Here is a 14,319-nt window from a genome sequence, read left to right on the forward strand (position 1 = left end):
TCTCTCTCTCTCTCTCTCTCTCTCTCTCTCTCTCTCTCTCTCTCTCTCTCCACAAATAATTAAATTAAAACTTTGTCATATTTTATAAAAATAATTTCTATACAAGACATTTTTTATTGTAAAATCCTGTGTTTCAAAAAGTTAATGGAGAAAAAAAATTCGTAATCCAACGAAATATGCATATATTTTTTCTAATGTATTACATTCGTTAGATTCTGGGAAACGCGCTAGAGTGATTTCGTTGGAAACTTTACACGGAATTCCCGCGAACTTGAAAGTTTCCACGGGGCACATTCCTCGCTTTGCTATTTGCAAAGCCGGGTTAAGTAAATGAAATTCCGTGTGACTGCCGATCGCAGATTTTAACGAACCGAGGCGTGCCACTCTTTGACGAGCAAACTGCGAGTAATGAAGAAACTTTCTGATATCACCGTACGATTTATATCAAGATTCCACGAAAGTGAAATGTCTTGATAGAGAAGCGAGTTTATACCCTTCTCGATGGTCGTTTATCAGGTTTCGTTAAATAGATTTGTATTTCATTAATCTCTCCTTTTCTAATTTCAATCAGAACGCGCGGTTGTTAAATTTGTTAAAATAATGAGCGAATATAACGTGCTTCCCGCACGTAGTATCCTTAATTTTAATGGCGAATGCTTTGACCAATTCTGAGTTGATTCCATCGTCAAATTGAGTCGACGAAATCGATAATTTTATTTGCCACTCAAGTGAATTGAATTTCGAGTGTGCATCTGTCTTGTGTCTCCCATCCTTCTATCCGTACGTTATTAAGTTATCCATACGTCTGTAAACACGGTAATCAGATGTGATTAACGTTTTCCGATCTGACATTGGTCTGTAACACCCAGAATCAACGAAGAGCCGTGTATACCCAGTGAACAGTAAGGAGAGGTCTCCTTGTAACGAGTTAATACCTCCAGATCGTTATAGCAGTTACTGCAAAGCCGGTACCTAATTAATCCGCTTTTGAAACGTTTTAGTGTACGGCAAAGCCATGGCGAGCAAGGAGGCATGCTTAAAGGAGTCGTTGCCGGGGGCTACGTAAAATTATTAAGCAGACCTCCCTACTCTTTCCTCTCGTCATCTCTCAGCCGTCTAGACTACTTTGGCGGGTGAGATTGACGCCTCCTTCATCTCTCTTAATAATTTTTTTCATCTCTCTTTTCCTTTCCCGTGTCACTAATATTTAAATATATGTCTACAACTGCGTTTACTATTATTGAGTTTCCTTTACCTGCTGTAGGAAATCGCTCTTCCCCTTCTGACGCTGCGTCCAACAGTAAAATGATTTATAATCATTGAATTGATGAAAATATTTGCATCCATTTACGTACATTGCATGCAAACACAACGTCAAACAAAACTCGCTCGAAAGTCTCTTATCGAAATATCAGATACCTTCACTTTTGATCACTTTGTTAATTTACAATCGGGAAACTTATTAATTCGAGTAAAAAATTATTATTCCTTTCACGTGATTATTATCAAGTTTGCAGATATCTTAAAATTGATTAATAAAGACAAGATATGAATCGTGTGATCCAGAGCATAAAATTGCAACTAATCTAAATGATCTATATAACAGAACTGTAATTGCAAGTCGTTTCAGGAGTTACGTAATAACAAGAAAATCGAAGCTTACTAGCATGTGTAACCTTCCTTTCGCCGATTTGAGAGGTAAATGACTATCAACGAACAAGACTTGTACAAAGTTGCGCGATCAGCGCGGCCTCGTAAAGATAAATCGCTCTACAAATCCCGGTAGTTGCGGAACGAGAAGCTACGAGTCAATTAAGCGTACACAAAGTCGTCTTTCGAAACGAGTTTACACCACTTTTACGCTCGTTGTTTTATCACGGGTACATACGTAGGTACGCAATGCGAGCTAGGATTCGACGAACCATCATGAACAATTCAGTTCGCGTAACGAACTAAGCGGATGAGTTTCCAACGAGGACGTGGAGCCAACGAGATGTTTTACGAACTATCTCAGACATCATGACGAAGAAATATCTGATTTATTCAAACGACTGTTGCGGCGATTTTTCAGAGAAAAAGTCTTTCACAAAATGTTTGCAAAATTATTAAATTATTAAAACACATGCTATTCGTTTGAATGAGAAATACATATTTTTAATGTCAAAAGTTATTATTTGGGAAAGATTTATCTTAAGCAATATTTTTTTAAGTTTTAATCTAATTTTATTACTGTCATTACTTAGCTTTTGTAATCAATTTGCACTTTTGAATTTAGCAAAACTTGAGACGAAATCTTCATGATTTAAATTATATTTTCATAGGTACGACTGTTTATTGAAGATGGCTTAAATCTGAGCCGAACATTTAATTAATTATTGTGTATTGATTATTATTTTATATAATATAACTGTGCATTAAACTTTTATTAGCTCTATTTTTAATTTAATTTTGTAATTTCTTTTTTAAAGGTTTTTACTTGTTTATTTTATTTATTGTATGACATTACATGTTATAGATATTTCAAGTAAGTATGGTATGTATATATCGTAGAGAATTGAATGTATCTCATTATTAAACTACACAAATATGTGCTTCTGCAACGAAATTATCTATTGGTTAGCTCTAATCACGTTGGCTCCTAAGTAACTTCCTCTTTAGTACACGCGATAGGTCTACGATACTTTGACTGAGTTCCGTAGCAATTAATTAAGCTGTACTTTGGAAGTGCAATGAAATCAATAGCATCAACTGCGAAGTTCTACAGGTTTATCCCGGAACATCTTATTTAGTTTAAGTTGTAAGTAAAAAGTTAAAGTTTCTCGTTCGTCCAAGCATAAATTTCAACTTTAATATTGATTTTCTTTTTCTTTTTTTTTTTTTTTTTTTTTTTAAGAAACGTGTATACCAGAACGTTATACAAGTCTAATCGATCAAGCGGAAATGGTAGCGTGCAAAAAGCTCATTTGCTTCATATACACCATGAGTAAAAATTCATGTCATTTCTCATTTCGTCTTAATGCGATATAGTTGCTATCAGGAAACCCGAACTCGTCCGTACGATAAAATTTATTCGCGATCATTGCCGAATGGACAGGTTCAATCTATGCACACGGACATTACACAATCACGTAAACCACATTCGGCCATCATGGCGGACTCACGTTTAAGTTGGACGAAGGTGAGCTGATCGATGGCGCGGCGCAGCGGTTTGTCGTCCAGGGTAAGATCGAGCAACGGCAAACGAGCGATCTCCTGTACACCCTCGGCACCGCCCCAGGAACCGGCGGCCGTCGCTGCTCGGACCGACAACATGCCGCCGATCTGCAAGAAGGCCGCGCTGTCGGTCTCCTTTAGCGCCTCGATACAGAATGTGAGCAACGCTGTGGTCGCCTGTAAGTGTGTGGCACATCTCGCCACCTGGTCTCGCAACGATCGTACCCTGGCCTCTCTAGTTTGTCGAGCGGCTTCGATCAACCGTGACTTTCTCGCTTGCAGAAGACTCACCAGGTTCGTTACCCGATCTTCAACCTCCTCCTCAAGCGCCACGCATTCCTCCTGAAATGGATTATTCTCTTTGATTATAATATCGCGAAATATCTTTTACTCAATATTACTTTTATATATAATATTATCTGTACACGACAGAATTTCATAATAAACTCTCTAAACTAAGCAGAGAACTTACATGTATATTTAATGTATAGAAGAAATTATGATCTATCATTATACTCAATACATATATTTTATCATAGAAAATTGGAAAAATAAATTGGAAAATTGGAAAACTATAATAATTAATTTTTATAAAAATACAGTAGTAATTTTTTTGCTAGAAATATATCTATTTTCTTTCTATATATCTATTCTTTCTATATATCTATTTTCATGGAATAAGTTTAATTTGGGATACTTTAACTTCTTTAGAAATATCGTACATTTTTTAATACTTGCACATACACATATTTGAATGTAGAAGACAATGTTTGTACGAATATAGGTACGATTTGATATTGTACGAGAGAAATCTAATATCAAACTGATTACGCATGTCCATAAAGAAGGGAAAATAGAAGACTATATCAAAAGAAATCTCTGTCGGAATTTGATTCACCGATTGTGAATCCTTTGCTATCCTTTGTATATTCGAATTATCCCTTCGGCCATCAGAGATGAATGCACGGCGGGTTTCTATCAAAGAACTGATGTAATTAATGCCATATCTTTTCGCAATTTCATGGCACCGTACCGCGTTGACACGTCCGTCGACACGGAATTTAAAACGGGCGCCAAAGGCGTGCCCATACTCACATGTACTTTATCCGTCATTCCTTTGAGCCTTTGAATGAACTCCGTTGTCGAGCGGGCTCTCTCCGACAGCTGCTGTAGATTCTGCGACAGCTCCGTCTGTAACAGCAGAAATTCACGACACGTGAAGAAACGTGGTACGTGCGTACTCAGAGAACATGATATGTAGAGGTTTGTACTAAAGGTAACTAAAAGATATCAATATGGAATAAAAACAATTTTGCCTTTTTTAAAGAAAAAAATATTGTAAAGATATGTATCGATTTAAAAAGAATCTTACTTTTTTTAAGACAAAAAAACTATAAATGATAAAATTCTAAAATCATATTGCTAGAAATTAATTTGTATAATATATTGAAAAATATAATAATATATATTATGTAATATATATGAAAAATATATGTAGGATATATATTTCAATTTTATACGTTAATGTATTATGTACACTGAAAATAAATTTTAATAAATGTTTGTTTGAATAGTCTAACTAAATATTCTTACTAAATATAAAACATGTGGAAAGAGGGAACATATAGCGTTATTTCTTCTCGAAAAAATCTCGAAAACTAAACTCGAGATTCATTTGATACAAGAACTATTAATCTAAGGATGGATTCATAGTCTGTTCTTATTTCAAGACTATCTAAAGTAACGTCTTAAGATGCTAATATGGCTCTCTGATTCGTGATTTCTTAAGACTTATCTTGAATATAAGATCTGACTATGAATACCGACCTAAGTATTATTTTTTAAGTAAATATTTATTTATTGTAAGTAAATATTTAGTTAATATTGGTTTTAGTTCAAACAAATATTTGATAAAATTTAGTACATTTTTTCTCAGTGCATAATACACATTTCTGTGTATATACGTGTATAGTGCAAAACAGAGATTACATGCTAGTAAACTGTACATAGATAGATAGAGGTACTGATGACTAATGAAGACGAATTATGTACAGCACAAGCGTTCGATGTTGGATCGATATGTCACGCTGGTTCCAATGGATAAACAGTTCTCATGTAGAGAGCGTTTGTACGTTGAATGTACCATATATAGGCGTAGTCACGCTTTCGTAAACGAGCTTGAATTAAGTACATATCGTTGTTTGTTCAATAACGACATAAAATGCTCTTCTTTCGCTGTGGAAAGAGGGAACATACAGCGTTATTTCTTCTCGAGAAAATCTCGAAAACTAAACTCGAGATATAGTGTAAACAAACATATCTGATTTTATTCATGATGTACAAACAACAACATAAATACGATTCAAAATATTATTTTCTATTTTAAAATATTTATACGCAAATTTAATAAAATAATATTACACTATATATGTCTCTAATATAAATGTAATACAATTAAATTAGTAATATACATATTTAAAAAGTTTAAAAGATTCTTTAATATTTAATTTAATTTATAAGCAGCTTTTCTACTAGGAAAAAAATTCCTAAATTTAAGTAACATTTTCTTAAATACAATAATAATAATAATAATAATAATAAATATGTATTCTTTTTTTATTTATTATTATTTTTTATTTATTATTTATAAATAAATATTTATATAAAGAAGAAAGCAATAAAAAACTTAAATCAAATAATGTATGTTTACATTTAGTAAATATTTCTTTAGGAATTTTTTTCTTTAGGAATAGGAACAAGTGAAATATTCATCAGATTATTAAAAAATTAATAAGAAATAATATAAAATGGCAAAAAAGCCATTTTATGTTATTTCTTATTAATTTTTTCTATCTTTATTTGTAAAACAGTTCGAAACTTATTTCATCAAAATCAACCTCTTAGTCGTTTATGTAAAATACTTTACAGCATTCAAGATTAATATTGTGGTGAACATCGAAGAGAAACGACATTCTTATAATCCGGCACGCATTTATAACTGCGATTTAATTTATCATTTTACACTGAGTAAGAATGCGACCGGCATCGTCTCGCAATATCGCGAATTGTTCCCACAGTTCTCGTTTATCATTTTCCTCATTTCTCGACTTTCCTCACCGGACAATACCTTCAGATCGATCGAGCGGACGGACGGGTGTACTTCGTCGAATTCACCAGAGACCAACGCACGTCGCGTCGTCGTCGGCAGTTTCCATTTAACACGACAATGTGTGCTAGTCGAAATGGGATGCGATCGCGTATGCAGTATGCACACGATACCGACAGCGTCGGCATTCATCAGGGAAGACGCGGATTTACTCGTGCAAGTTCGCGATAAAGCCTCGACGGATTACAGGAAAATATCAGGCGACATTCGACGTGAACGTTATCCATTTCTCGTATTCTTGACTAAACGATAGTGGAACGATCAGTGGAATCGCACACGAGAAATCTACATTTCGTGTAACTAATATTTATCTGCTACACATCTGCCAAGACTTTCCGGATGCTAAAAAACGTCTATTATACTCAATAACAACTTTTTATTATTTGTAAGTAAATAACGAAAAAAATGATTTTGTTAAAATATCTAAAAATTTAGCTAGATATAAATCTGTAAAAAATAATTTCAATAAAGTAAAATAATTATGTAGAACGCTCAAACTGATTGTTAGAATATAAAAATTTTTTGCTCATTATTCTTGAGTTTCCCTACATAATTATTTTGATGGTCTAATAAAGTTATTTTTAGATCTATGTCTAGTTAAATTTTTAGATATTTCAGTAAAATCATTCTTTCCATATACAATATTAATAAGCACAAAAGTACAAACCACTAAAGGATGACAAATTAAGTGCTAGAGATAGAGTCTCTGCTAGAATAAGCAAAAGATAAGATAACTGCAATAATTACTTATAAAGTCATACGCTGATCTAATCTATTAAAATGCAAATACTTTGAATTAAAAAGTATATATTTCATCAAACAGCACACTAAAGAATATTGATTTTTCGATTTATCTGTTTTTATATTTACATTAAACACATATCTTCACGTCAATACATCTGATTTGTGTGCCTTTAATGTATACTGAGTGCGCACTAGTGAGAATTTAGCTATTAGATATATCTGTTTAGACAACTTTTTATTCCTCGACGGAAAGTGGACTTGATAATTAATTTCGTCGGATAGGCCACATGTTCCTGAATCCTTTTACAGGAAAACTCGTTATTTTTCTCACCTGCGGCATCGCGCTCAAAATATCGAATTATAGCGCCAACACAAAAGTACCATGTCGAGGGATTCCCCCGTTCGGCTGTACCGAGGCTGCCGAGGCATCAGTATCCCTTTGTACGTTTATCTTCCTCTCAGTGTCTCTTCCATGCCGAACGCGACGGCGACGGTGCGATGCCTTTCTCTCGCGCTTTGGCGCGTATCCATTGGACGCGACCGACGAAATCTTATTAGCATGAAAAGAGCTCTTGGGGATTTCATCAGGGCGACGAGCTATCCGACCTTCTCCCTCGCAGCCGTGGGCGAGATGTTCCCTCGATCGATTATCTCGCAAACATCTCTGGAATTTCTCCGTCGATTGTTAGGTTGATCAACAAAATCCCCGCACAACCTTCCATTACGTTTAGATATTATCACAAAGTGCAAAAAAGAAGGGAATATATATATATATATATATTTAATTTAATTTATTTCGATGAAAATATAAAAAGCCTCGTGAATTTCTGATAATTATCTACAAAATACATTTGCGATGACAGTACTGGAGACTTACAGAGTTTAATACGAATTTAACAAGATAGTTAAAAGAACCGTCGTCTAAATAGTTCATGGAATTTCTGTAAATATAAGACTGTATTAATATTGATGTATAGTTGGTCGCTCTTCTCGGTGCAAGCGCGCGCATACTAATTCCGAGATTCGCGAGGCATTTCCTGTGTCGTAACTTTCAAGAATAATTTATTTAAACTTCTCGTTCGACGAGTCTAATGCGAAATGCGCCCCAGGAATTGTCTCAGTTGTGGCAAGAGCTCGACTTTCTTGACGACATTAATTGGCCAAGAGTCGATTCACATCAAAGACTTTGTTAACATTAGCCAGCTCGTTATAATAGTCATAAAAGTCTGCAGAAAGAACCCAGTGGAACTTTAAGTTCTTTAGAATATGCCGACATATATAATACCGAAATATTAAAAAAAATAATAATAAAAAAAATAAAAAAAAGTAGTCGGAGTTTATCCAACTCGTGAAGAGATCACCGGAGAAGATTTTTCATCCGCGTCGGATGAAAGCTTCGTTAAAATCCTAACGAACAGAACGCGAAAGCTTATTAAATCTAGCCGATGCTTTTCAGCAAACACTTTTCAGAAAACGTCATATTTACAAGGCAAACGGTAATGAACGGGAAAAGGTGGAAAGACCGGAAGGGTTTTCGTGTCGATTAATCTCGAGGCAAGGCGTGATGTACAATCGGCTTGAAAGAACGTAAATTAAAAAAAAGGACAGATCAAACATGGAATATTGATATTTCTATCGAGTGAAATGGGGACCGATTAATCTTGCAATTATTCTTGCGGTCGCGTCGACTGGTGATCGTCACCCGACCGGTGATCGTCGTCGCTTTCAATTTACATCGAAACGAGCGTATCTCGCGAACGGCATGTACGAGATAACTCAAAAGCGGTCCGCCGCGATAATGGAATCGTGTCCTTCGTAAAGTTTCGAGCACCGCGCGCGGCTCGGATTAATTTTCGATTAAGCTCTCATCCACGATCATAATCGGGGAACCTCTCGGTCTTGGACACGCGAGTGTCTAGTCTGTTCCCGCGAAATCTTCCTTGTTCCCTGTTCTTTAAGTATTAAGGGTTAACATCAGGTGTATGACTTTACAAAAAGCGACTGAAATTAGAAATTTATATTTTCCGTATAAAATAAATGTTAAATATGAAACAGTTCAATATTTATATTTAATAATATAATTTTATGGTTCAAATGACAATTTTTCTCGTTTTGTCTTATTATTTAGAAGTTTTATTTAGAATTATTATTTAGAAGTTTATTCTTAAACTATTTATTAATCGCTATACTGTTTTTAAATAAGTTCTCTCATTAAAATAATTTTTAATCTAGGTTTTAAATTGCCGCCAAAATTTTTGTATTATTTTCAAATGCAATACAGAAAAATATTTAACATTTTATCAATTTTTCATTTTAATGAAAAATATATGTAATATTGTATATTCTTCCATTAATATACTAAAAATTATTCGCTTATAACTATCAATAAAAAATTATTTTATCGTTAATCTTTAAAAATGTATTTGGCTAAACAATATTTCGCGTAGTCACCAAAAGATATATATATATATATATATATATAAGAGGATATAATAACAATCAAATGAAAATAATAACACTACGTTTACATACATACAAACTCTTAATTCGCAACAACAAAGCTACGAATTAAGAGCTTGTCAGAGCTCATTATCGTTACAATGGCGAGCTAAAATGAATTTTTGCCCGTGTAAAGTTCGTGGAAGTATATCCGTTGCCTTGGGCATTCTCCGCCGAGCCCTTTGCCACCCGCGTACACGCGGATTCACGTGCGCGCACATGCACAGGCACAAACGAAAAGTTTGCAATGGCGATTCGTGCTCGAGCGTAATTAAGTTACTCCTTTCGAGTTACTGTCGGCCGCGCCCGGTAATTTCCGCAGTTTTCAGCGCAACTTTCCACCAAGTTCGAGTCGCGCGCGAGGCGACCGCTACCCGATAGAGAATGCCGCGAGATTGTTCCCGACATGCGGTCCCTTTAACGCCCCCGACCCTTTGTTATATTAATTACCGCAGTCACCGCGTTGTACACCTATAAAGGGAAGCCGCGAGGGAGAGACTTCGTCAGATTCGTGACAAGGGCGGCACGATCTCGCTTTAATAATCGATCCTTAATACTTTCACGCGGTTCACGCGTAATTCCATTAAAGTCCGCCAAGGTCCCTCCAGCACTTCCGTTACTTTAGTCGAATCGCGGTTGGAAAGAAGCGAGGGGAGAATTTGAGAGAATTTAGGTATACTCTATCGAATTTGACAGTATCGGATTAGGGTATTCTTCTGAATACATTCGTTGTATTCTTGCAACCCTTTGACGTCACACTTAGTTTCACATGGGGACACTTGCAAAGAAAGAACACATCACGAAATTGTCACAAATTTCGTTTTCTTTCAACATAGTGAATCTACATCGAAAATAAGCGCCATATTCGAGTTTGTGTTTTATTAAAAACAGTTTGTAAATAATATTTTTTAATATAAAACGCATTAATTATACGAAAATTGAATTCCGCCCAATGAATTGAGCTTGAAATGAGTTAGTTTTCATATATAATATAGCTTATAATGTGGTGAATAAAACATATCATAGGCACAAGATTCAATATTAAATAGTTTTTAAAAAAATGGAAAAAGAAAACAAAAATTTTGAAAAACAGTATAATTTCAAACATTTGTTAAAAAAAATTAAAATAAAAAACTTCTTATATAGTATTCCAAAAATTAGATGCTTCGAATTTAACGAAAAAAGTATATCATAGTTGAACGTTTAAAAAAATATGCAATAAATTTGGATATAGCATACTCAGTACGATTTTTCAATCGTTATTGTTTAAAAATTATTCGTATATTAACGTTGCCTTTTACTCCAAAGAAAAAAATATTATTACGTGTTCAATTCTGCCAAATAAATTAGTCAAGTTTCAAAATATTATAGAGGTACCAACTTCAAAAAAAAAAACTGAACATGTCAAAAAGTTTATAATTAAGCTCTTTATTTATTCGATATTAGCAAGTCATTATTTATTCTATGTATGACTAATATTTCTATAACAAATTCTATAACAAATATCTATATTGCGAATCGGCTGCAGAGATGCAAAATAAAGAACTTAATACTTATCCCGACATTCGTCCGCTGTCCTTTTGCATGATAAAAAGTCATCTTTTGAAGTCACGGCGGGAAAACGCTAATAAACAAATATTACGCGATGATATATTCCATTTTCCTGGCTTAAATTATTCAGCCGTCGTGTAATCCTGCACGATAGAGCCTCCCCACAGAGAATAACGTTTCGCGCAGAATACTATGAATTTTCATGATTCTCCTTTGGCTGGGAGTTTTAATACTGCATTTTGCCAAATAGAGCCAGATGCAAAAGCAAAAACTCGCCGGTCGTCGGATGATCTCTATTTCATATGAAAAAGTGATCGCGAGAATCGCGGAAGCAAGTCTGGCGGGAACAAGCTTCGCGAGAATCATCAAGTCTCGTCGAGATAATGCACATCTAGTTGCAGCCCAGAATGCACTTGTTAATTAAGGACGCCAATCAAACTGTACGATGGTGCAAGCATAATTACAAAAGTCGAGGGTGTTTCGAAGTCACCCTCGAGGCGCTTTCACGTGGAGCAACATACCAAAAGCACTCTTGCACTTATTAAGCTCGAGAACCCCGCCATTGTTTCCAAGATCGATTGCGATCTGCCTAAAACACTTGGGATCTCTTTGACCCAGCTATTGTTACATAACATACCACCTACTGTTTGCTATAACGACGTTGCTTTTAAGTGAACGCGAGTATTATGTGTTCCATTCAAGACGTCATGATATAAAAACCCAGGAAAGTGTTACATGTATCAACATATTTTATATACAGAGTGAATTAGAATCATTGAACCAACTTTTTACCCTATGAGAAAATAATTGCACACATTATAATTCAATTAAGTATGAAGTCGATAATTTGCTCATAGGGTAAAAAGTTGGTTCAACGACTCTGATCCACCCTGTATAATTATATATAATTTTATATAATTATGAAACTTTTTTTCCAGGAATGTAACATTTTCGTGTAATTCAAAATTCTTGTGACAGAAATTAGCTCCAAATCAATTTAATTGCCATTATGCAAAACATTACACCTTGTATTACACGGAAAGAACGATTTTGAGATGAAGTGTTTAAATATTTAACTAAATACGGGTCTAAAAATAATTTTGCTGGAAACAAAATAATTACGTAGAAATTTCAGACGATAAACAATCCTGCAAAAAGTTTTGATATTCTAATAATCAGCTTGAATAACCTATAAAATTATTTTGATAGTTCAACAAAATTATTTTCAGTCCGTATCTAGCTAAATTTTTAAATATATTGAATTGTCCGGAAAGTTCGTGCCGATTTTGAAGGAAAATTGAAACGCAGAAAATTTAAATTTTTAATTTCATTTATTAAATTTAAATCTTTTGCGGCACGAACTTTCCGGACAACCCAATACTTCAGCAAAACTGTCATTTCTGTGCACACCACACTTATAACTACACAACCTGAAAGACTATACTTTTATAAAAAATATTGTCTTTTTTACCTATAATATATAGCAAAAATTAAATCAGGTAAATTCACTCTTCTCGGCAGATATTGAAGAATTATTCGTCAAAGTATGAAGTCAAAGTTAGTTAGTTCCAAAACGAAGTTACTATAAAACGAGAGTGCATTGCTCGGCAAGTGCGCGCGATATTAAGTTAAAAAGTGCCGGGCACATTTTATCCCTGGTATAGCGTTAATAGAGCACATGGCGCGCGGGAATATATTTCGCCATTCCTGACTGGAGCATCGTTTCATCACGTGCCCCAAGTCATTCGCTGAAATGGAAGCCTGCTTTTATCACCGTTGTTCTTCATTGTCTACGCCAGGCGTGGCCCGACGTCGTAGAGAATCGGTTTCGTGTGCCGGAATAATTGGTCACTCGAATGCAGCCCTCTCCTCTCTTCTTCATCAGCCTTGATTTCTAGCCTTTCGCCTTCCACGATGAGATATTCATTCTCACCGCGCGCATATACATTTTGCCGTCCAACATAAGATCGCACGAGCCCGTTATCATATAGTCGCAGCCCACGCGATTCGCCCCTCGACTCAAGGGGTGGTTGGCGCGGTAAGAAAGGCGAAGATAGTGCCACCCTCCTTGTACAGGGTCATCTGTCTGAAGTGATTTTCGCTGTTCACTCGAGGGTGAAAATAGGGAAGTACGTAGAATAGATTATTTTCGAGAGAGTAGGTGTAAAAATAAAGTAGAAGATGTAGAGGATGATCGAACAAGTACAACATATAAGATATTTCCAGCGGAAAATATTGTAATATTTATAGGACTGATATAAAAAGTGTCCAATAAGATAAAAACTAATTTCTATATCACTACCGTGATATTTTAATAAAATCTCTTGAGATTTTCCTCGTTTAATCTACTGCTTCGATATCGATTCAATTTTTATGGCTCAAATAACGAGAACCACGTTATATCGACTTTCAAAATAATACGCTGATTTCACCCCGAGGGGTGAACCACACCGCACATCCATTTATCGTCACGGAGGCTCGTTTATCCGCGCCCTTACCAGGACATGTTGAGTCTGCTGTAAGGGACGAGCGGGATCCCGATGGATACTATCCTATACATAAACACGATAGGCCTATCGCCGCGTCGATGCACCGGAGTAGTGAGCTTGCATGAATGCAATGGTTGGCTGCACACGCAACATCGAAACCGCATGGCACATGCATGTCGAATCAGAGAAACCGATGCACCGGATCAGCCACAAGGGTGGCGCATGAAAATTGCTTTGAAGCTTTATTACTTGATATTTCAAACGTTCATTATAGAACCCCCTTTTACATTTGATAATTTTGATGTCCTGCTATGTATTAAAATTAGCTCTTCATCGAAGATATGAAATTTTTACCCTTCGTCCGCAAAATGGGATCTTAAAACTTCAGATTTTTTTATTATTCGGATTGTATATAAAAATCAGAAAAAAATTTCTACATTCTTATGAAAGCTTCAACAACGAGATTTTATTATTGCAGAAGTTGTATTTTACTACTATTTTGTTGTAAAATTAAATTCATCTACCAGAATTTACAATCAAAAAATCAATTGTGCCTTTAAAGTTCAATATTATCGGCGACGGATTAATTTTAACGTATTACTCAATTCCGTCTCTTTCTCTCTCTCTCTCTCNCTNTCTACTCTCTCTACTCTCTCT

The 14,319-nt window shown here is 35.2% G+C and overlaps 1 protein-coding gene across 1 annotated transcript in view; it reads right to left on the reverse strand.

The window, feature by feature from the left end:
- LOC105625973 (E3 ubiquitin-protein ligase TRIM9) overlaps positions 1-14,319 on the reverse strand; it is a 123,451-nt gene that overhangs the window by 20,037 nt on the left and 89,095 nt on the right. The window contains exons 4-6 of the mRNA XM_012207281.1: positions 4,309-4,404; positions 3,162-3,555; positions 1,256-1,288 (exon numbers count right to left, since the gene is read on the reverse strand). Coding sequence (XP_012062671.1) covers positions 1,256-1,288; positions 3,162-3,555; positions 4,309-4,404 — 523 coding nt within the window. The remainder of the gene's footprint in view (positions 1-1,255; positions 1,289-3,161; positions 3,556-4,308; positions 4,405-14,319) is intronic.

This window comes from Atta cephalotes (assembly GCF_000143395.1).
Source record: "Atta cephalotes unplaced genomic scaffold scaffold00004, whole genome shotgun sequence".
In the NCBI taxonomy this organism is placed as follows: domain Eukaryota; kingdom Metazoa; phylum Arthropoda; class Insecta; order Hymenoptera; family Formicidae; genus Atta; species Atta cephalotes.